The 21,375-nt window shown below is 55.9% G+C and overlaps 1 protein-coding gene across 4 annotated transcripts in view; it reads left to right on the top strand.

Moving 5' to 3' along the window:
- Window positions 1–21,375, top strand: part of APBA2 (amyloid beta precursor protein binding family A member 2) — a gene marked incomplete at its 5' end in the record, with an annotated part of 66,687 nt that overhangs the window by 30,588 nt on the left and 14,724 nt on the right. For 2 of the 4 annotated variants that reach the window (XM_081228915.1, XM_081228914.1), the window contains 4 exons: window positions 10,557–10,702; window positions 11,434–11,469; window positions 13,522–13,608; window positions 19,476–19,661. In XM_081228915.1, coding sequence (XP_081085041.1) covers window positions 10,557–10,702; window positions 11,434–11,469; window positions 13,522–13,608; window positions 19,476–19,661 — 455 coding nt within the window. The remainder of the gene's footprint in view (window positions 1–10,556; window positions 10,703–11,433; window positions 11,470–13,521; window positions 13,609–19,475; window positions 19,662–21,375) is intronic. The other 2 variants (XM_081228913.1, XM_081228912.1) reach the window with 1 other exon arrangement.

Here is a 21,375-nt window from a genome sequence, read left to right as displayed (position 1 = left end):
GGAGCCTGTGCTCCACAACGGGAGAGGCCACAGCAGTGAGAGGCCCAGTACCACAAAAAAAAAAAAAAAAAAAAAAAATCCCCAGGCAGTGTTTGCCTTCCCCCAGATTACAGTGTGCTTATCTGTATGAGGGTCCAGACAAGGGCCATGCATTGGAATCAGCTACATGTCCCATTCTCTTATGTGTCTTATTTTATAGGTTCTCTATCCATGTCTCTTTTTTTCTCATTTACAATATTTTTGTTGTTGCTTTTGTGGAAGAGCCTGTATCATTTGTTTCATGGAGTGCCCTGCAGCCTGGATTTTGCTGATTGCATCCTCCTGGGGTTATTGCTGTAAAATGTTGGGTGTTTAGATAAAGAGGCTTGATCAGATTTAGTCTGGTTGTTTTGGGCAAAAAAACCCAACCTTCATAGGTATTGTGTTTTTCCATCAGGAAGCACATGCTGGTTCTTTGTTTCTCTCTTTGTAATATTAGCAGCCATTAATGATCATTGTCTAGATCCATTAATTGATTAGAGGTTGCAAAATGATGGTGTTCTGGTTCCATCATTTCTCATTTCTTCTTGATTATCTGGAGTTTTCCTCTGCAGAGAAACTTGCCCTCATCAAATATACAGTTACCCAGAGTACAGTTCATATAGGAAAAGCTAGTTAACTACTTGATTCTTTCTCTTTATGTAAAAAATTTTAAATTAATAAGTTTCCCTAACAACCTCTAAAGATTGAAGCATGGTTGGCGTGTCCCACTGTGTCGTGGATGTTATCCTTATTGGGGTTGAGGTTGTCCTGTCTTTGGCCAGTGGGAGCCTCCCGAGGTTGGTTCCCGAGTCCTGTCAACATGACCCCTGTCGTCTTTGGTAGCTTCCTTGCTTTCTGGTATGACTAGATATTGCAGGCTCATCTTAAACACCTCTCACTTCAGGACTAGGACAAGTTGTTTCTAACAGGAGCCCTGGGAAATCATACTTAGAGACTGTAATCTGCTCACTTTGGGTGCTCATTGCTACTGATTTGGTCAGAAGGGTAAGAAATGTATCTGTGGTGGGGTGGCTCCCAGTGAGCCCCACCTGCTGGTATTCGTGGCCTTGGGTAACCTCTCCCCTTGAGAGTACGTTGGACTTATTGACTCACTTCTAGTGGACAGAATATGACGGAAGGGATGTCCTTCCCAAGATTAGGTTACAGAAAGCCTGTGACTTCTTTCCTGCTCTCTCTTGCTTGCCTACTCTGCCACGTAGTGAGTAGCTCTGTCAGATAGATGCCCACCTGGGGTCTCTGGCCAGCAGCCCTATAAGTGAACTTGGAAGTGGATCCTCTCCTATTAAGATGGCTACAGCCCTGATTGTCATGGTGATTCCAGCCTTGAGAGAGACCCTGACCAGAGGCACCCAGTTAAGCCACACCCAGATTCCCCACCCACAGAAACTGAGATAATAAATGTGTATCATTTTAGCTGCTAACTTTGGAGATAATTAATTACCCATATGTATATATAAGTAACTAATATTTTGTATATTTTTAAGATAAAATACATCATGATTCATACTAGCACTATAGGGTTTTTTACATTTGTATCTTCCTTTTCCTATATCCCAAATCCCTAGTCTCAAGGTCACCAACATAATTCTGCATTTCTTTTATTCCACTAATCATACAGCAGTCACAGAATAGCAATACCAGTGTCACTGAGGACACTGGATTACAGTATATACAGTAAAGATTTGTTTGCACTGACTTTTGTCTTTAGAGTATAGCTCACAAGGGATGCACCAGCAAATCACTGCATTTGACAATCATTCGGAATGGTTCTTCTCTTTGTGATTAGGTCATCACTGGATACACATTTAGATTCATTTTTCTTTTAAATCTTAGGAATTTACTTTTTAAAATTTAATCTCATTTTATAATTATATAAAGTACTTACATGGTTCAAAAATCAAACATACATAACAGCGTATATGCACAGATATTCAGTTCCTTTCCTCCCACTACAGATAAGCATTTTTGACATTTCACATACTTTTCTTATAAGCATATCTTCCCCTTTCTTGGATAATGAGTTGGGTAACCCCCGTCTCTCCATCCTGCTTTTTTAACTTAATCCTGAATCCTGGATGTGACCAGTTCCACGCTGGGCAGAGCAGGGCAGTGTGTGGCGGACTCTGCTGCTCCAGAGACCCGCCCGACCCCTGTGCAGTTGGATGTTCCCTCTGCAGGAACATTTGGGTGGTTTCCAGTTTTTTTGCTGTTACAAATAGGGCTGCAGGAAACAACCTTATGCATACGCCTTTTCCTATTTTTGCCAGTTTTTGTATTCATTCTGCTTTTTCTGGGAAGGAGTTCTCCCAAGTACAGGAAGCTTCTGCCCACGACAGGTCGTGGGCAGATTTATGCACTGTATCAGGTTTGGCTTTGACCTTTTTTTCCGTGGCTCCCTGTTTTTGAGTCGCTTCCGCCCAGTGGTCAGTGACTTTCTCTCCAGCCAGTGTCTAGTGCTCCGCCCTGTGGATCCCTCAGGCCTTTCCTCAGTGATGCTGCCCCCTGCCTGCAGACCCAGGCGTGGCCTCTCCCCGGGAGTGTCCCATGGTCTGGCTTTCAGACAGTGTCTTCTCTTTTACATCAGCCTTACAGGATCACCTTTACCCTTGCACGGCTTCTCAGAGGCACCGCCCTGGCTGTGTTGGGGCGTCTGGCTCTGGGACAGGCTGATGCGGTGGGCAAGGTATTGGGGGCCGGCAGAGCCCACCCGGGGCCAGACACCACCCCCGGGTCTGCCCAGTCTCATGTTCCTCCCTCTTGCCTCCTCTCCCTGTTCCAGGCCCTTCCCAGGCCAGCTCTCCTATGATCTGGGTGCTTCCTGGACGTGGCCTCCGTGCCCTGCCTGCTCCCTGTCTATCCTTCCCGCCCTGTCCAGTCAGGGCTATGCCCCTCCTCCCGGTGGAGTCAGATCCCTCTCTGCCTTTTGGATCCCCAGCCCATCTGACATCTTTCCTCCCCTGTATCTTCCACGCTCCTGGCCACTGGCTTCTGAACACAGTGTCCTGCCCTGCGTCCGCCCACACCCCCATGCTCACTTCCTCTGCTTCTTAACTGGGGCTTGGGACTGGCTGCTTCCTTCTCGGTTGCTCCCTCACACCCCTCAACCCATATGCAAGGTCACTGCCCCATAAGCACTGGGGCACCTTTCTCCTCCCACCAGTGCCGCACAGCTGGGTATGCCTCCCTATTTAAGGCCCTTCTTTTCCTGGCCTCCCTCCACCTTCTCTGTCTGTGTGCCCTTCTTTGTCTGTTTTGCCGGTCACCTTCCACCACCTGGACAGAGAGCGTCGGAGCTCAGCAGAGCCCTGCCCCCACCCAGCTCCCTCCTCCCCTTGGTGATTCTCCCATGCCTGCAGCTTTACTTGGCACCGACATGCAGTTCCCTTGGACTCCTGAGTCCAGCTGCCCCCTGAGCTTCTTTTGGGTGACTCCAGGCTCCTGCCACTAAACTTGCTCAGAATCCTCCCCACCCCCTAAGCTCAGAACTCTCCCAGGGTCCTCTTCTCAGTGAGTAGCAGCTGTATCCATCCAGCCCTGCAGTGAGCTCTCTAGCTCTCCATACTTCCTCCTCCAAGCCCCCTCCAGGTCCTACTGATTGAGCCTGCAGGGTGAATCAATCTGTCACTGTCTGTTCATCACCCTGTTCCACATCATAATCATCATCATCATGACCGTCACCATCACCATCATCACCATCATCACCACCATCATCGCCATCACCACCACCATCACCACCATCATCACCATCATCACCACCATCATCGCCATCACCACCACCATCATCACCATCACCACCATCATCACCATCATCACCACCATGATCACCATCACCACCATCATCACCACCATGATCACCATCACCACCATCATCACCATGATCATCACCATCATTATCACCACCACCATCATCATCATCACCGTCATCACCATCATTATCACCAGCACCATCATCATCACCATTATCATCATCACCATCATTACCATCAGCAGCAGCATCACCATTATCATCATCATCACCATCGTCACCATGATCATCACCATCATTATCACCATCATCATCATCACCATCATTATCACCACCATCATCATCATCATCACCATCACCATCATCATCCTCATCATCACTTGCTTGCTAGGACTCCTTCAGTAGCCTCCCAGCTTTTTTCCCTCCCTCCCCTATGCTTTTTGCCTGTCTGCCTCCTGAGTTACTTTCTAAAGGCAGAGAGCTTGGGCTCCTTCCCTGACTGATACCCTGGAGTGACAGTCCTGGGTGTGGCCCCAGGATCCTCACATCTGGCCGGCACTTGCTCTGCAACCTCAGTTTATCCTAACTGCTGGCCCACCCCCTGCATCCAGCAGTTTGCACATCTCCCTGCCACCCCAGGGCCTTTGCACCTGTTCTTGCCTCAGCCTGAGAAGCTCTCTCCTCCTCTCCCTCTGTGGCTTGTTGATTCCCTTTCACCCTCCAGAGCTCAACTCAGGGCAGCAGCCCCAGATCCCTCCCAAGGGTGGACTTCCCTGCTGCTTCTCCCCGGCCACTGTGTTCTGTCTTTGTGCCACTCACCATGGGCCATCCTGATGCATCTACTTTGTGACTGTGGGTTCCGTGTCTTTGGTCACAGAGGGCCTCGTGGACAAGAACTTAGAAATGCTTTGTGCCTGAGTCAGTGACTGGTCTTGGGCAAAATCATTTGACTCCACATAGACCGTGCTTCTTCGTAAAATTAGGACACTGAGGTCTGCTTCATGAGCTTGTTGCAGGCCGGATGGAATGGAAGTTGCCCAGGAGTCTGGTGTGTTGGGGTGGGGCTGCACTCGGAGGCTTTCTGATCACACCCACAGTCCCATCCAAGGCTGTGCCCTGGCTCCACCTGGCCACCCCCTCCAAGACCCCAGGGAGCAGCAGGCACAGCTGAAAGAACCTGGGGCCAGGCCACTGGCTGGAAGCCTTGTCCACCCCCCACCTTCAGGATAATCCCCCAAAGGTGGCAGGGCCGGGGGCTCCAAGGCATGGCCCTGGGGACCTCCCACCCCGTTCCTGTTCAGAGAAGCCAGTGGGGTGTCTGGTTCTCCAACGGGTGTTTCAGACGAAGGCTTCCTCTAGCGGGGAACACACTGAGCACCTTACTTTTTCTTATCCAGGCTGTGCAGGGACATTCTGATACACGCATGTACATGTATTGTCGTGCAAAGATAGTTACTGGAGAAATCACCCTCTGGGGAGACCGAATGTCCTTCCAACCTCTCTCTCTGTTCTTTTGTTGTTCTGTCTCAGCTTTGGGTTCATTCAAGAGTTGAGCAAAGTAAGGACAGTTTATACCCAAACATGCACGGCCAGCTGCTTCAGTCTTAGAATGAAGCCGTTTGATCCTTGGTTCTGCATTTGGTGGTTGGAGTTGAGAGCTGTGGCTGTGAAGCTGAAGTACCCCCCCCCCCGCGCCCCACCCCCCGCGCTGGCCACTACTCTCTGCCACCTAACGCGAGTGGGGCTGGGTGGGAGTCTGAGTGGCGGGAAGGTGCTGGAGGCACTGTCATGTGTATTGTTTCCTCTTTGAAGAAAGATCAAAGCAGGAGTGAGAAGACCCCCCTGCCCCATGGAGGGCAGCCTCTGCTGTAACAAAGCCCCCAGTCCCTCCCTGGCCTTTTCCCAGGGAGCAGGTGTCCATGGGTACGAGTGGTGGACCCCACTGCCCGGGATGGGGCGCCCTTCACAACAGGAGTCTGTGCCCCCAGGTCGGCCCCAGATCTGGTGGGGACATGGGGCCAGCCTTTAGTAAGGCTACTCTGGGGCATGCAGTGAGACAGAATGGTCCAGGGAGCTGACCAAGGCCCCCCTGGGGAACTGACAAGGGGAGTATTAGAAGACGGAGGCCTCAGAAGGTCTACCCTCACCCCCAGGGATGGGGGGGCACGGAGTGTCATGTGCCCCCCCCACCCCACAGACAGGGCATGGGGACACTTGCTGAGGACCAGGCCCTGGGCGCTGGCTAGGGGTGTGGGGCGGGCGGTGACCCCAGGGCTCCTGGGACCATCTGGACTTTCCCCCAGAACAGAGTGACGCCATCTACTGGTCGGTAATGGTCACTGCAGGGAGGGCGGGTGACCCTCTGCAAGAGATGGACCCTGGGGCCATATTCACCAGGGGAGCAGATGTCATGAGATGGTAGAAACGCAAGTACCCTGCTCAGGAGCCCTGAGGGGCAGGGTGGAGGCTGCTGCCTTGTACTAGATGCCCAGTTCCCTCTGTTGGGCGTGGCTTCTGCCTCTCCCTGGCTGGTGACAGTCCCCGATGTGTCCACGTGTGGACCACAGCTGCTGATAGACTGACAGGGAGGGGCCCCCTCCGGGTGCCTCCCCTCTCCCATTATCCCCTCCCCTCCTCTGGCACCCCTAGCCCTGCCCAGCTGAGAGAAGATTGCTCATCTGCAGAGCAGCGACCAAGGTGCCTGAGATGGAAGGGACAGCCTGCTTTGACCCTGGCCGTGGAGCCCCTCGAGGGTCAGCCGGCTTTCTCTCCCTTGTCGGGAGCAGAGTCCCTGAACAGCCGCCTGCCAGCCCCTGAGGGCGAAGCGGGTGCTGGCCTGTGCCTGGCAGAGGGGTTGCTCCTAAGGTGAACGTGGGAGGGGAGCTCTTGTCTGCTGGAGGTCAGGTGGTTCCAAACAGGCTGCCCGGAGTGGGACCCAGTATGCGGGCATCAAGTTCAGATTCCAGGCCCCCCCGCTCCGGCTTCCCTGAAGGGGCATCTCCGAGGCAGGGGAGGGACTCTGCAGGCTCCTGGGGCTCTGCAGGTGATTCTGGGCTCGGCGGGGGCTGCCTGGGGTCTTCCCCTCTCCCTCCTTCCCTCCTCAAATGACTTCAGCTTCAGCTGTTTTTAAATGACCTGCCACCTCCCACCACCCCATGAGGTACGGGGTTTAAAAGAGGGTCATATCACTTGCAGCCAGGAGGTTCTGGGTGTTGGGTGATGGTGGAGACTTTGAGTCTGGTCCCGGCTCTGTCACTTACATCTGTGTGACCCTCCCCCCACCTTGGCATCCCTTTGACCTCCGAGCTTCCAGGCCCACAAGGCCACATGAGCGCGTGACCTGCCCTCAGGCACAGTCTGCTGTCAGGCGGCTGTCCCCCTCATCTGGCCCCCGAGGCTCTGCCTTATCCACGCAGGACGACTTATCTTTTGAGCAGGATGCAAATGAAAGCTAGAATTCATCAATTAAGGCTTTGCATTTTATATGCTTTTAGCATTTAGGAAACTCAGATTTTTAATCTTATCTTTGCAAAAACCCTGTCAAGATAGAAATCAGGAATCCTCTCCCTCCACCCATTTTGCTGGCAAGGAAATTGAGTGAAAAAAAATTAGACAGCTGTCCCCAGGGCACAAAGCCTGGTCCAGCAGGGCTAGCGGAAGAGGTCAGACTCAGCCGCGTCTCTGGACCCCCAGCCCGGCTCTGTGTGTCCCCTTAGAGCTGACCCTGCTTTCCTGCAGACATCTGGGACCTGCGAGGATGTCACTTGATCATAACACCCAGAAAACACATCCCTTGTCACTGTCTCCCATCCCATCATTTGGGTCTCGCTTACCTGTTGCTCCTAAGATGAGCCTTTTCCATCATCAGATCCAGACAGTGTCCCTGTCTCTTCAGCCTGGGTTTGGCTTCCTGCACACTGGTTCTCAGCCTCTGAAAAGACCTTGCTTCTGAGTTTGCTTTGTTCACGCGACTCTAGGTGTCCAGAGACAGGGCACCTCCCTGCCTGGCCCCCCTTGCTGTCCCAGCACCCAGGACATGGCTTGGCCCTCAATGCAGATGGGCGGCAGGGGGCGGGGGTGCCTTCCCTGTGCTGCAGAGTTGGGGGGGCAGGTCCCGTGCCCCACCCCCCGGCACAGTCCCCATGCTGCTTTGATTATTAAAGTACTTGGGGAGCCCTTCTCTGTGCCCGGCCCGCTGCTAAGCCCTGGCCCTGCCTCCCTGCGCCCTGGGCCCTGGGGTGAGCTGGTGCCCAGGCCAGAGGCCTGGGGAGTCACTGGCTCTGTATCGGCACCCCATCCAGGGTGGCTCTTCCTGTCTTGGGTTGTCCGAGAGGCTGAGCACAGCCTCAGGCTCCCCTGTTGCTCCCCCAACGGGGGGTCTAGAAGCGGGCACGGAGCAGGGCTGCCTTGCAGCTGCCCGCAGCCAGGATCACGCCCTCTTGGCCTCAATGCTGCCTTGAAGCCTGACTCTCTCCGGTCTGGGTTGGGCTTGTGGTGATGACGGTGTTTTGTGACCGTGATAATTTGAAGTACCTGCCCCACAGAAATCAGTTGTTCCTGCTCTGCCGCAGAAAGGGCACGTGGGATCTGCGAGCCCAGCTACAGAAAAATAGGATAGGAAACCCTCGATTTGAACATTCATCGGGGGACATCGTGACTTTCTTGGGTTGCCTTTTTAAACACTGAAAGGGTGCGATTCTAAACCTGCCAGGGGCTAGGTCCCCACCAGGCCCTCCAGCCCCTCTCCCCACACTCCCCACCCCTCCCCCTCCCCCCCTAGAGCCCAAAGCCCACTCCCCCCAAGGCTGCGGAGCACTTTGACCTCCTCCAGATTCAGCCAGGTCAGCTGCTTGCGAAGAAACTTCCCACAGAGACGGATGTGGTGGGGAGACCACGCTGAGGGGGCTGTGAGCTCAGCGGGGACCCCACTGAGCAGGTTGTCACCTGAGAACGAAGGTGCAGCTTCACTGACAGGACCCCAGGCCGACACTGGATTTGGGGCAGGTTTCTACACTTACTCTCTGAAATGTTCCTTCTCTTGAAACCTCAGTGAGAAGATATGTATCTGGGGTGCCTGCAGGAAACCTGTGTGTTATGCTTTCACTCGAACAAACCCGGGCTGGAGGTGGGGAAGAGGAAGGGTCCTGGAGGGGAGGGATGGGCTGGCAGGTGATCCTCAGGCCCCAGCTGGGGACCCCACTGCTGCACAGGAAGGCGGAAGGAGGGCTGGTCAGACGCCCACCGCGCAGGACACGGGTGTGTCTGGGAGCAGAGGTGATGCTCTGTCCAGGACACACAGGAGGGGCAGCGGGAAGTGCAAGAGGATGGAGAAAGGTATGAAATAGCCATGCACAGAGGGGGAGGGGGCGCTTCCCAGAGGAGCCCGTTAAGGTTGCCAAGGAGTTCTGAGGGCATCCAGGACCATGAATTTGTAATGGAACCACTTTGGCTTGCTGGGGACTTTTTCCAGCCAGAGGAAGCCTGGGTAGAGTTTTGCTAAATCTCCAGGGCAGGCAGACAGGATGTGAGCGAGGAAGCTGAGGGCTCGGGGCAGGTGGTGTTGAACTGGTGGATGGTGCCGTCCACTCTGGGTGAGTGGGTGGTGTCAGAAACAGTGGTTGGAGGTGAGACTGCAGAACACTGGCGGAGAGGACTGCTGGCCCTGAGGGCTTGGGTTTGCAGCATAACCAGCCCTGTGGACACTGGCATGGCTTCGGGTGGCCTAGCTCAGGAAGGAGGGGAGCCTGAGAGCCAGGGCCATGGTCCCCAAAAGAAGGGCTCTGGCTGGAGGTGGGCAGTGAGAGGGAGGAGGCAGGGAAGTGAAGAACGTGGTTGTGGGCCTGGGAGCAGGGCTGAGCAGTGACCTCCAGGTTGGCAGACTGTGGACTCGGGGCCACATCCTTTGGCCACCAGTTGCGTGTGTGAAGCTTGGCTGGGGTGCAGCAGGCTTGCTCGCACACACGCTGCCTGGGCCTGCTTTGGTGCTCCAGATGCTGAGGTGACTAGTTGCAAAGAGATAGCAAAGCCTAAGATCTTGGTCGTCTGGCCTTTTACAGAAAAGGTTTATTGGCTCCTACCTAGAGGGGCCTGTCCAGGAGACAGGAGCCACTAGCCACGTGTGGCTATTGACATGTCAGCTAATTAGGATTGCATACAGATTTTTAAATTCGGTTTCTCTGTTGCACTAGCCAACATGTTCAAGGTCTCAAAAGCCACCTGAGGCCAGCGGTTCCCGTATTAAACAGCTCAGAGACGGAACGTTCCGGATCATGCTGTTGGCACCTCAGGTCTCAAGACAGCTGATGGGACAGGGGCCACGTCACCCAGCCTGGACCTGGGGTGTATGGCATGGGAGGAGCCAGGCAGGCCTTGTGAGGGGTCTGCAGGCTCGCGGGAGCCCCAGGGCACAGAACTGGAGCGCGGTGGGCAGTTCCCATCACCGTCCAGAGTCACCGAGGGCTCTGGGGCAGGCATGGAAATGTTGGGGAAAGGGCGCCTCTGGGGTTGCAGCACACGGCTGTCCCCTCGGAGGCCCAGGTGCCTTAAGTGACAGCTGCCTGGCCCCGGGATTATCCTCCTGACACCATGGGTGCAGGGTTTCCTGGCCGGGTGTTGATCTGTGCAGTTACTTGTACGGTGCGCTGTCGGGGGCAGGAGCCCCGCCCCCCCTACTGCCTGCAGACGGGACAACCGTTCAGCCTTCTCCTGTGGCCCGTGGCCCCACTGCCTTGCCTTTGTCCTTCAGGGCTGACAACTGTGCCCCCTTCAGTTCCAGGGCCCTGTGAGCCAGAAGACCTCATCGATGGGATCATCTTTGCTGCCAACTACCTGGGCTCCACCCAGCTGCTCTCGGAGCGGAACCCATCCAAAAACATCAGAATGATGCAGGCACAGGAGGCCGTCAGCCGGGTCAAGGTAGGGGCAGCCCAGGAGCGCCCGGGTTCCCTGCAGGGAGCACTGGAGCGGGATGGGTGACACGGCCCACTATCCAGCGCTGACTCCACAGCCCTGTGCGCGAGAGTGGGAATGTGTGAGGTGCCTGGCGGGGCCGAGGGAGAGTTTGCCTTGGATGAGAGGACGCGGGCTGGGGACAGAGAGGTTCCATAATGAGGAACTGCTACTGGGCACCCAGGACACGTGATTTTTAAAATGTAATTGTTCCGAAGCATTCCAGTCACGTGTTTGTGTAGAGCCTCTCATCCCATTTTGACCGTCTCTGGATCTTTAGTGCCAAAGTACTTGCAGAAAGGGAAGCAAAAAAACCCCATACGTTTTATTTAAATCTATGACCTCAAGGAAGACTCTGACACGCTTGCAGCTCTCCGTGCCCGTCATTCGGGTCACCTGGGTTTGAAGGGTGGGTGCAGCCGGGCAGGGGGAGGACAGGACCAGGTCAGCAAAGCTGATGGTGTCAGGAGGGAGGGGCGGTGGTCTGAGGAGGTGCCCCTCTGGGCCGTCGGGGGTCTCCCTGCGGGGTGAGGAAGGATGTCAGCCCCCTCCCCATCCTCACCGTACTCTGACCTCCTGGATGGAGGGGGAGGGGCTCCAGGCATGAGCTCTGCGCTGTAGTCGGGAGAGGGCAAAGCAACCTGTCCTTCCTTCGCTTTGCGTCCACCTGTTTTTCTTTTCTCTTTCACGCTGCTCAGAGGATGCAAAAGGCTGCTAAAATCAAGAAGAAAGCGGTGTGTAGGATGTGGGGTTTGCTTGTGTTTCCGTGGCATGTCCTGTGCAGGGGGAGGGGGCTGGGGGAAGCCCCAGGAACAGAGACAATGTGGCAGATGGGTTTTTCTCTTCCTCTGGTAGGTCAATGCTAGACTTCTGAATGAAATCACAGACACTTTTTTTTCTTTAAGCCGCCCACTTACAGAGGCATTTAATCGTTGCCCTTTTTTTCATTTTTCTTTTTTAGAGTCTCCATGAGCTAGAGCATAGTTACCGCCATGACGTGGCCGTTTTGTGTAGACGTTTTTAAATGTGGCATTTGATGCGACCATGTGATGCGTTCAGTGCCTAGGGCCCCTGCACAGAATTAATTAAATCGCTCTGATATTTAGACTCATTAAGTTTAATTTACTGAATCGGGATAATGAGAAATGCAGTCTGCCCAAGGGATGCTTTCTCTATTGAGAAGTTTCTGGAGCATGGGCAGGCTTTTAAAAATCTCGGGTCGACCTTCAGCTGTTTGCTCATCAACCTGGTTGTTTAGTAAATGCTGGGCATGTTTTAACTATCCCCCTGATGCAGGAAGTATCCAGTGCTCTGTGTCCGAGGGGCTGTCTTGGCACTGGATTTTGCTTGGGCAGCAGGAGAGCTAGTCCTCTGTGCCCGCCTGGAGCACCGCATTCTGGCAGTGTGGCCAGAGGACCCTGTGCGGGGTCTCCCTTCCCGCTGCAGTGAGACCTCCCTCCCTGTGATGTTTGCTCTTTGCCCAGCGGCCTCTCCTGGGATGCCTTCAGCTGCGGGCGAGGAAGGAACTCACGCATCTCCCTCTGCACAAGCCACCTTGTGCTGGGTGTCTCCAGGCACAATGGAACAAGCCTGGCTTTGCAGACCTACAGTGGGGTGTGCTTCCCCCAAGGCAATGGCCCCCACCCACAGTCACCCCATGCCCCCCCGGCAGCTGGAGCAGGACAGCGTGGACCACGGCCTGCTCCTTGGGTCTGTAGTCCGGAGAGCTCAGAGGGGTCGGTGTAGGCAGACCAGACCTTGGTGCCAGCCAGGCCAGCGGTTACCTCCATGAAGAATTGTTCTTTCTCTCGGCCAGGAAGATGCTCAGGGTCATTGCCAAGGGCCCCTTCACTGATCTGCCTGCAGCTGGCCAGGCAAACAATGATGGGAGGGTCTCCATGAGGGACCAGTGTCCCCGGCAGAGAGTCCCCACCCCAGGGATTTGCTGGTGACTGTAGGGGTATGGACCCCCATCCACAAGTGCCCACAAAGAAGAGGCTCCCCCAGTGACCAGAAAGGAGTATTTATCTTGGTGGAGAAACCCAAGAACTCGCATGTCACTGCCACTGCACAGTAGTATTTAGGATCCCCTGTGACAGGCTGTCCCAGTTTAGGGCAGACCTCGAGCAGTGCATTCAGCTTCCAGAACATTCTTTTGCACATTGCTCCAGCTGTATGATGGGTGTACCCGGGAGAGGACAAAACGGGCATCTGTAGGATGGCTTCTCCAGTGTCCTGTGAGGGCAGCGCCCCGTCTGGTTGAGGTCTTGCTTCCTTAGGGTTTTTGGAAGCTGGACCAATGCTGCTGGGGGTTGACATGACTGTGGCTTTAAACTAGAAGAAAATGCAGATATGCTAATCCACCTTCTTGGAAAAATTTCTTCCCCTTTACCTGGGGATACTTGGAATCCCAAATCCAAGAAATGTAGCTCCAATCCACAGACCCTGTGTAGCCGCCGTGTTCCAGAAGGGTGGGCAGGCAGGCCCGCTTCTCCGGGGGTTGGCGACTGCAGTCTGGATGCTGCGACACAAGCCCCCCAGCGTCCGGGCCCCTCCAGGCTCAGCCTCCTGGAAGCGGTCCCCCCTCCCACTCCTGTGCCAACTGCCCTGAGAGAGCTCACTCAGCTGGGATGTGCTGGGGAGGCCTGTGTTTAGACTCCCATGGCTGCTTCTGCTGAGGAGCTTCTCCCTCTAGGGGCGCTCAGGGTCCTTCGTGAGATTGTCAGGCCTTTGTTTGAGTTAGTTTTTTTTAAAGGTTTGTAACAGTCTCCACCATCCTTTCTTAGAATTCTGAGGGGGATGCTCAGACGCTCACCGAAGTGGACCTCTTCATCTCCACCCAGAGGATCAAGGTGTTAAACGCAGACACACAGGTGAGCTTTGGAAGACGGTGCTTTAAAATCGTGTGCAGGAGCTCCCAGGAGAGCCAGGTCGAGCTGCAGACCCCCTCTGCGGGGGTGAGACGGCATCCCTGGGACAGTCCCCCCGGCCCCTGCTGTAAAACGTAGAGCAAGCTGGGGGTGGGCAGCAGCCTCGGGCCTAGTGGGGTGAAGCTGACGATCAGGTGTGCACAGCAGCAGGGATGAAATAGAGACACCATGAAGGGGAGCCGGGTAGTGGGGGGAGGGCGTGTGCTCACCATCGGGACTATGGAACGGCCCTCTCGAGGCCTGTGCGTGCGGGGCTGGGAGATGGAGCTGGAGGGTGGAGATCCGGGTGGCCCTCCACACCCGCACCCCACCCTGCCCTGCCCCAGCCCGGCACAGCAGCGCTCCAGAGGGGAGGGTCCTACGATTTCCTGCCTGTAAACCACGTGCCCAGCTCGTGCCTGACCTCAGTTCTTCTCGTCTTCCTGTGCCTGGATCCGTGCACAAGCCTGCCATTGTGGGGAGACAGGCAAGCAGACACAGGAGCCAGATGGAGGGGGCTGGGAGCTGGGTGTGAGCAGGGGCACGGGTGGATGAGCTTTGCAATGCAGGCGGGAGAGAGGTGGCCGAGGACAGAGATGGGGAAGGGCCCCACTCGTTCTGGGGACGGGTGAGGCCGGCCAGACGCCGGGGTGACAGCCCCTTCTTGCTGTTGGCAAGTGGTCCATATCGCGACGTTGAGTATGTGGGCAGCCAGTTCCCCAGCACCCTCTGCCCAATGGTGTCACATCCAGCAGTGACCTTGTCAGACTCAGTTACAATGCCAGAAATGCAAACTGGTGATTTTCTCTTCTGTTCTGCTTCCAAGTTTTACTGTCTAACGTGCTTCTGTGCAGAAGAGCTTCTTTTTTTCCTTTCCCCTCTTTTTTTCTCTCCCTTTTCACTGTGGACTCCCACATATTTTTTAAAAAACTTGTGTTATAATCCCTTACCATCGTTATTCTCTTGGGTGCTCAAATCACCCAGATCTGGCCAGAGCCTTCCCACTGGGCCCTGCGCCGTCCTGGCAGTCTGCCCGTGGTCTTGGAACACGTTCCTGAGACAATGAGATGTTCTCCAACCTCCTTGCACTCCCTGCCCGACACCTGGAACCGGCCATTCTTCAAGGAGCCGTGGTTCCTGTCCATGGGGAGGGAGGCACAGATGGGCTCTGCCCATCATTGCTGGGGGGCCGTGGATCCTGGGCCCTAAAGATGAACCAAGCTGGACAATATCTGTTTTTAAAAGCCAAGAGTTCATACACGTGCCCCCTATTTGAGACCGGCTCCATAGGGTCTTCCTCACCTGCCCCCTACTCCGTACGCACCCTGGTCCCACAGTGTAGATCGTGGCTCCTGACTCCCTCAGTGTGTTTTCTCGCTTGGTCTTTCCTGGGGTGGACCATGCCCATCGCTGGGCTGCTGGGAGGAGCACAGGTTGGCTCTCAGGTAGTGGATGTCACCCCTGAGGACCCAGTGGGTGGGAAGACCTGACGTGTGGGGACAGAGGAGGCTGCAGGATGTGTCTTGGAGTCAGAGTGGCACCGTGATGTGGCTCCTGCTACGGCTCCCTCCCAGCCCCCGTGCCCTGCTGTCCGCCCACCGTCTTGGCCCTTCCTCCTCACCGGTCTGTCCCAGCGGCCAGGCCTATGCCTTGGCCCTCTGATCTTTGTGTCCAGCTGCCCTGTCCCCCGTGGGGCCTTGAACTTGGTGAGAACTGAGGGAGCCACCGAACCGGGTCAGGCGTAGGACACTTCACAGCCTCTGGCTTTGTTTCCTGATCTTTCGTGGGCAAACTGTCTGGACTAGATCCTCCCTCCCGCCCCCCCAGCCCTCATCCCTCATCCACCCACCTGTCAGGGTCCCCGAGACCACCCCAGGTTCCATAAGTTGATAAGAGGCCTCAAGGGATTTCAGCATATAGTTGTACTCAAGGCTGTGATTTACTACGGCACCAGGATACAGAGCAAAACCAGCGAAGGAGAAGATGCCTGGGGCTGAGCCCAGGGAAACCCAGGGTCCTCGCCTGATGGGGTCACACAGGATGAGCTGAACTTCCCAGCCACGAGCTGCGACGGCACGTGTGAGACGTGGGCCATCGGTAAGCTCGAGAGCGTTAGCGCCCAAGGTCTTTACTGGGGGCTGGTCACATAGGCACCTGTGCTGTCTGCCATGCACCAAAGTCCCAGGCTCCTGAAAGCAAGCGGGGCTCAGGCTGGAGCACGCTGCTTGCCCAAATGCCTCAGGCAAGGTGAGCCACTCTTATCATGTCGGGTGGCATGTCAGGAACCCTCCTGAAATCCAGGTTCCCAGATGGGCCGAAGGCCACCTGCAGGCAGGCTTTCTGCAGACAGTGTCAGGCCTGTTCTGTCAGCCCTTCTCTGATGCTCCTGAATCAGCGGAGACTGGAAACTGGGCCCATCCCTGTGAACTTGAGGCCTTGGACAAGTTTCCGGACATCTCGGAGCCCTGTTGATTCTCAGAGGAGAGCCCGGCGCCGGGCCCCTTGAAGGACAGATGAGGCGACTCAGAGCAGGGCTCACATATGCCAGCCCCTTCCCCTCACTCCTCCCTTCCCTCCTTCTGGGTCTTTGGTGTCTGAACAGGGCCCGGGGACAGGGCGTCCGTTCCCAAGAGTGGGCAGACCCAGAAGCCACGATTTCCTTTGCTTGCTCATTCAAGGTCGGTCCTTAACACATGTGGGCTTTCCATCCCGCCAGCCGCAGCATCGTGGCCAAGTCATGCACAGCCACTGCCCAGACCAGCATCTGTTGGCCGATGCTCACCTCCCGGCTACAGAGCAGGGCTGTGCTGTGGTTTTGACCGTCTGTCTGTGCTGGCTTTTTGCCCTGTTGTGTTCTTCCTGAAGCCTTGCTTTCTCCACGTCAGTTCTTGGGTTCTCTCTAAGAGTCCTGACTGCCACCGTAGACCTCCTGGCATCTTCTCCTTCTCCTGCATGCTGTTCCCTGCCCGCATCCTCTGCGGAGGGCTGGCTGGGCCCCCATAGTCACAGCTCCTGCCCTGGGGAGCCTCTGGTGGCTGCTGGAGGTGCCCGTGGCTCCCCAGGTCTCTGTGGACAGGAATGTTCCAGAACCACAGAGCAGGAGACCTCAGGGTTTTCAGCCTATGCGGGCTGCCCCAGGGACGGGGCAGCTACTGATGACTGGGATCTGGTGTGGAGGAGGATGTGCCGCTGATCTCCAGCAGGTCAGGTGTCCTGGGGAAGCCCGAGGCTCCCTAGGGCTCAGCTTCATGGCCATTGGGTCGGCCGAGCTGTGCCAGGCCAGGGGAAGGGCAAAGTGAGGACGGCATCCAGGACCATCAGGACAGGGTCCTCGACGGGCAGCATCTTGCTGGAAGTCTCGGGCAGGAGGCAAGCTGGTCATGGGCCTTCTTACCGCCCCTCCAGTGGTCTTTGAAGTTCAACTTTAAAAGTCCTCCCCCTTCTCTGGTTGAACTTCACCTCTGCTCGTCGGAGGTTTTTTTTTTTTTTTTTTTTTTTTTTTTTGCGGTACGGACCAGGCCACGAACCCGTGTCCCCTGCATTGGCAGGCAGACTCTCAACCACTGTGCCACCAGGGAAGCCCTTCGTCGGAGGTATTTAAAGAGTGTTTTGATTCCCCGTTTTCCAGTGGAAAGCCCCCGTCTCTCTGTCCCATCGGGCTCTCCTCACCGTGGCAGTTTGCAGCGTGGTCGGTGCCCGGCATCTTCCTCTCTCATTGTTCCTCTCCTCGTCCCGGCATTCCTGTGCATCCTCACAGCCAGGTCTCCCCACGCGGGGAGTCCTCGTTCTTCAGGGGAAGCAGCTCCCTCCTGGGTCTGCTCCCCCCTCCGTGCCCACCCACCTCCTCTGCGGAGCCTGGTGGGGAGTGAGGGCTGGTGGCCTCATCCCACATCTGCTATGCAGGGAGCAGGTCTCCTGTGGGTTGGTAAGCAAAGCCCCACCATTGCTGGGGCCCTGTCCCTCTCCCATGAAGAGGCCCTGGGGGAGAGAGAGAACTCGGGGTGTTTGCACACACGGTTGAAAACTAGATCTGGTGGAATTTCTCTCTGTTCTCTTCCACGATGGAAACGTCAATGACTTTTCTTGCTGGAGTACAGCGGGTGTCTGGGTCATTGCTCTTCGCGTTCTTGACGGGGAGGTCAGGGCTGGTGGGAGAAGCAGAGGTGCCCGGCTCCCGAGGAGCCCCCATCTCACTGGGAAGACGGGACACACCTGGTTCCCTGTGTGCTCAGGAGAAAATGCTGGCCGCCCCGAATAAGACAGGCCGGGTTCCCTGTCTACACACCCTGGAACCTTGGAACTGGCCTTGGGGAGAGGGAAGGTCATGCAGGGTGAGCTGGGGGTTGGGGGTGGATAGTGCTTCCTAAAGATGAACTAACCGAGCACTGGCCCCTGCAGGCTTTGGGGTCCCAGAGAGCGAGGAGAACAGGAGCTGGGAAGGTGGGTCAGAAAGGTTCCATGAGCCGTGGTCTGGCTGCCTGGCTGAGGTGTCTGGAGTAGCCTGGCCAGTCGTGGGCACCGTGGATCGTTTGAGAGTTTGCTCCAAGGTCGCTGAGGATGAACTGGGGAAGTGTGGTGGTAGGAGATTGGTTTGACTATAAAATAAGAAATGTTAGCAGAGAAGCTGGGAGGCAGGAACAGATGCAGAGACTGGGGGAACTCGAGTGGCCGGTTGGGGCAGGAAGGGGACGAGGCCACATGGCGGGCGGCCTTGTCTGGGAGGAAGCGGGCTCTGCCACTGACAGGTGCTCGGAGATGGGGAGAAGCTCATTTCTGACACCTGGGGGCTGAGTCAGGTGTTTCTGAAAGTGGCTGGAAATCAAGAGATGCCGAAGAGCCACCTTCACTGTCCCCTTTCCAGCAGCCCCTCCTGGAACGGGGGGTTCTTGTGGTTATAAACCGCACCCTCCCACCCCGAGCTGGCCAGAAAACACAGCAGCTCCAGGAAGGCAGGTGTGCAGAAGTGGCTTCTGAGGAAGACAGGGGCTGCAGAGGTTGCAGAAATGCCCCATTTTCTTTTCTGGAAAGAGGACAAAGGCATAAAAGACCAGCTGATAAGTTTCTCAGAGCCTCTGTGTGCAGCCTTGTTAGGTAGGGGTCCCGGAAATGATGCTTGGTAGAGATTTCTGCCAGATGACAAAAGCTATCGAGAGTGATGGGCCCGCCAGGGCCCCGGGGGGGTTGAAAGGCTGCAGAGACCCATCCATCAGAGTCAGGCGGGCTGCCTCGGGACCCCCTGCCCAGGCCCATGCTGCTTGAGCTCCTGGGATGAACTCATCCCTGGGAAACACTGGCTCTGGAGCCTTCCTCCTCTGCTTGGCAGGGAGTCTGGGCCAGGCGCCCACCTTGCAGGGAGAGGCTCCTTCTCCAGAGCCACAGACGGCCTCTGATCGGGTGGGGACGGGCCTCAGCTGCTGCCCCTCCCCCACAGGACCGGGAGCCCCACCCAGCATCATGCCCCTCCGAGCATCATTTTGGAAGCTGCAGGGCTAAGGTGAAGGCACATCACCTTGACTGGGAATCACCACCCTAAAATGCTCTGTTCGCTGGGGCAGTGGCTCTCTACCCAGGAGACTGTCCCTCAGGGCAGATCTGGCCACAGCTGGAGATCTTTGTGGTCGTTACAACTTGGGACTGAGGAGGTGCCACTGGTGTCTAGTGGGTGGGGGCCAGGGATGCTGCTAAACGTCCTACAGTGCCCAGGACACCCTCACAGTATGGAATGGTCCAGCCCCAAACGTCAGGAGTGTCGAGGCTGAGAGCCCCCAAACTTGGGTGTTTTTCAGGGCTTGCTCCCTGTGACGCAGGCCCTCTCATGCCTCTCCCGGCAGGAGACCATGATGGACCACGCCCTTCGCACCATCTCCTACATCGCGGACATTGGGAACATCGTGGTGCTGATGGCCAGGCGCCGCATGCCGCGCTCAGCCTCCCAGGACTGCATCGAGACCACCCCCGGGGCCCAGGAGGGGAAGAAGCAGTATAAGATGATCTGCCACGTGTTTGAGTCCGAGGACGTAAGTAAATGCTCGGGCGTGATGTTCCCCTCCCGACGGCCCAGGCCCCATGGACTCCGTGGTCCCAGGAAAGCGCGTATAGGATGGGGATCCTGTGCCCCATCATGGACGCTTCCAGTGGAAGTGGTGATTTTTCTAACACTCTGAGTTTGCAGAGACCATGAACACAGCTCTGTTTCGCATCATGAAATAAGTTTTTCAGGAGCTGTTTGTAAATGGAACCATAGTTAAATATGCCGAGGAGCTCTTTGACAAGGTCCTTTAACAAAACCTTGTTCTCCCCAAATAAAGTAGCCCTTGACTAACTTTTCTGTTGAGATGCACGCCCCACACTCCAGGGTTGCAAATGGGGAAGCGCCTCTGCTTTTGCTCATGGCCATTTCAGGCCATAAGAAGTTGGAAAATCCAGTGCACCCTTGGACAACATGGGTTTGAACTTCGAGGGCCCACTTACCCATGGACCTTTGTCAGTAGTAGATGCTACAGCGCTACACCATCCGCCTTGGTTGACTCCGCGATCATGAACCGCGGACACGGAGGAATTGCGGGTACGGAGGGCTGACTGTAAGTTAGACGCAGATTTTTTATAGACTGTACAGAGGGTCACAGCCACTAACCCCCATTTTGTTCATGGGTCAACTGTAATTCTGACGTTTAAAATACCACAGACTCGCTAAGAGACCATAAGCCCTTTGACTCCTTCCTTGGATGGGATGAGAGCATCTTTCTGAGCCTGGAAGAGGGAGAAAGGGACCGGGGAAGGGAGCTGCAGGGCAGGAGGTGAGCGGGGTCTCTGGGCTGCCCCCCCAGGGCAGATCTGATTCAGGATCACCCAGGAGGCAGCAGCTGAGCTGTTGTTGGGGCTGTTGCCAGAGCAGGATTTTTAAAAATTCTCTCTCCTCCATGGATGCTTGGAAAGGGCATTCTCGGTTACCAAGGGACTTGAGGGTGTGTCAGGAACCCGGAGCAGTGGGGAAGGGTCCCAATGTTTTCATGTTTGAATGCAGGGTGGGTGGAGGCAGTGACCTTTTTGCTGAGAAAGTGAAGTCACCTACAAGTGCTTTGAAGCAATGACACATTTATAGGAGAGGAAATTTACATACAGACTCACTAGTGCACACACGTGTTCCTTTCACCATTATACGGATGTCTGTGGACACCTGCTTGGGAATTTTTGTTTGGCTCATGGCTCGAGGAGTCTCAGAGACCCGGCCTGGGGGCATGTGATGGGCCCTGGAGAAGGGCTGTGGTGATGGGCAGGTGAGGCAAGAAGCAGGCCAAGTGGCAGGGGGTGAACAGTCTGCTGGCTCGGGGAGCAGGAAGGGGCTCCGAGGTGCCCACCGTGCCCTGGGTGCTGCTGTGGCCTGGGTTTCTCTTCGGTGGGAGAGAAGGCTGAGAGCAAAGGTGGGGGCAGGGCTCCAGGTGGTCCTTGAAGGCACATGGGAAGGATGGGCTGGGAGGGGCATGAGGGCATGGAGCAGCCATCCTGAGAGTCGGACCCTGATGGTGGCCCCATCAGGGTCTGACTGCTGCTGGGGTGAGTGAAGGATCCAAGGGTCCAGTGAGAACAGAGGGGGACACCTGGAGAAAATGGAAGGTGGCCCTAAGGACCCTGGTGGCCCTCTCAGAGTTTCCGTTTCCCTTCTGTAAAGTGGAGGGCAGTGCCGGTGAGCCAAAGAAGTGAAAGGGCTGGGGGGGCAGGGCAGCCTCCCCC

The sequence above is a fragment of the Mesoplodon bidens genome (assembly GCF_964165515.1).
Source record: "Mesoplodon bidens genome assembly, chromosome: 3".
In the NCBI taxonomy this organism is placed as follows: Eukaryota; Metazoa; Chordata; class Mammalia; order Artiodactyla; family Ziphiidae; genus Mesoplodon; species Mesoplodon bidens.
The sequence above is the reverse complement of the archived record's forward strand: the minus strand, read 5'-3'. Positions and strand labels throughout refer to the sequence as shown.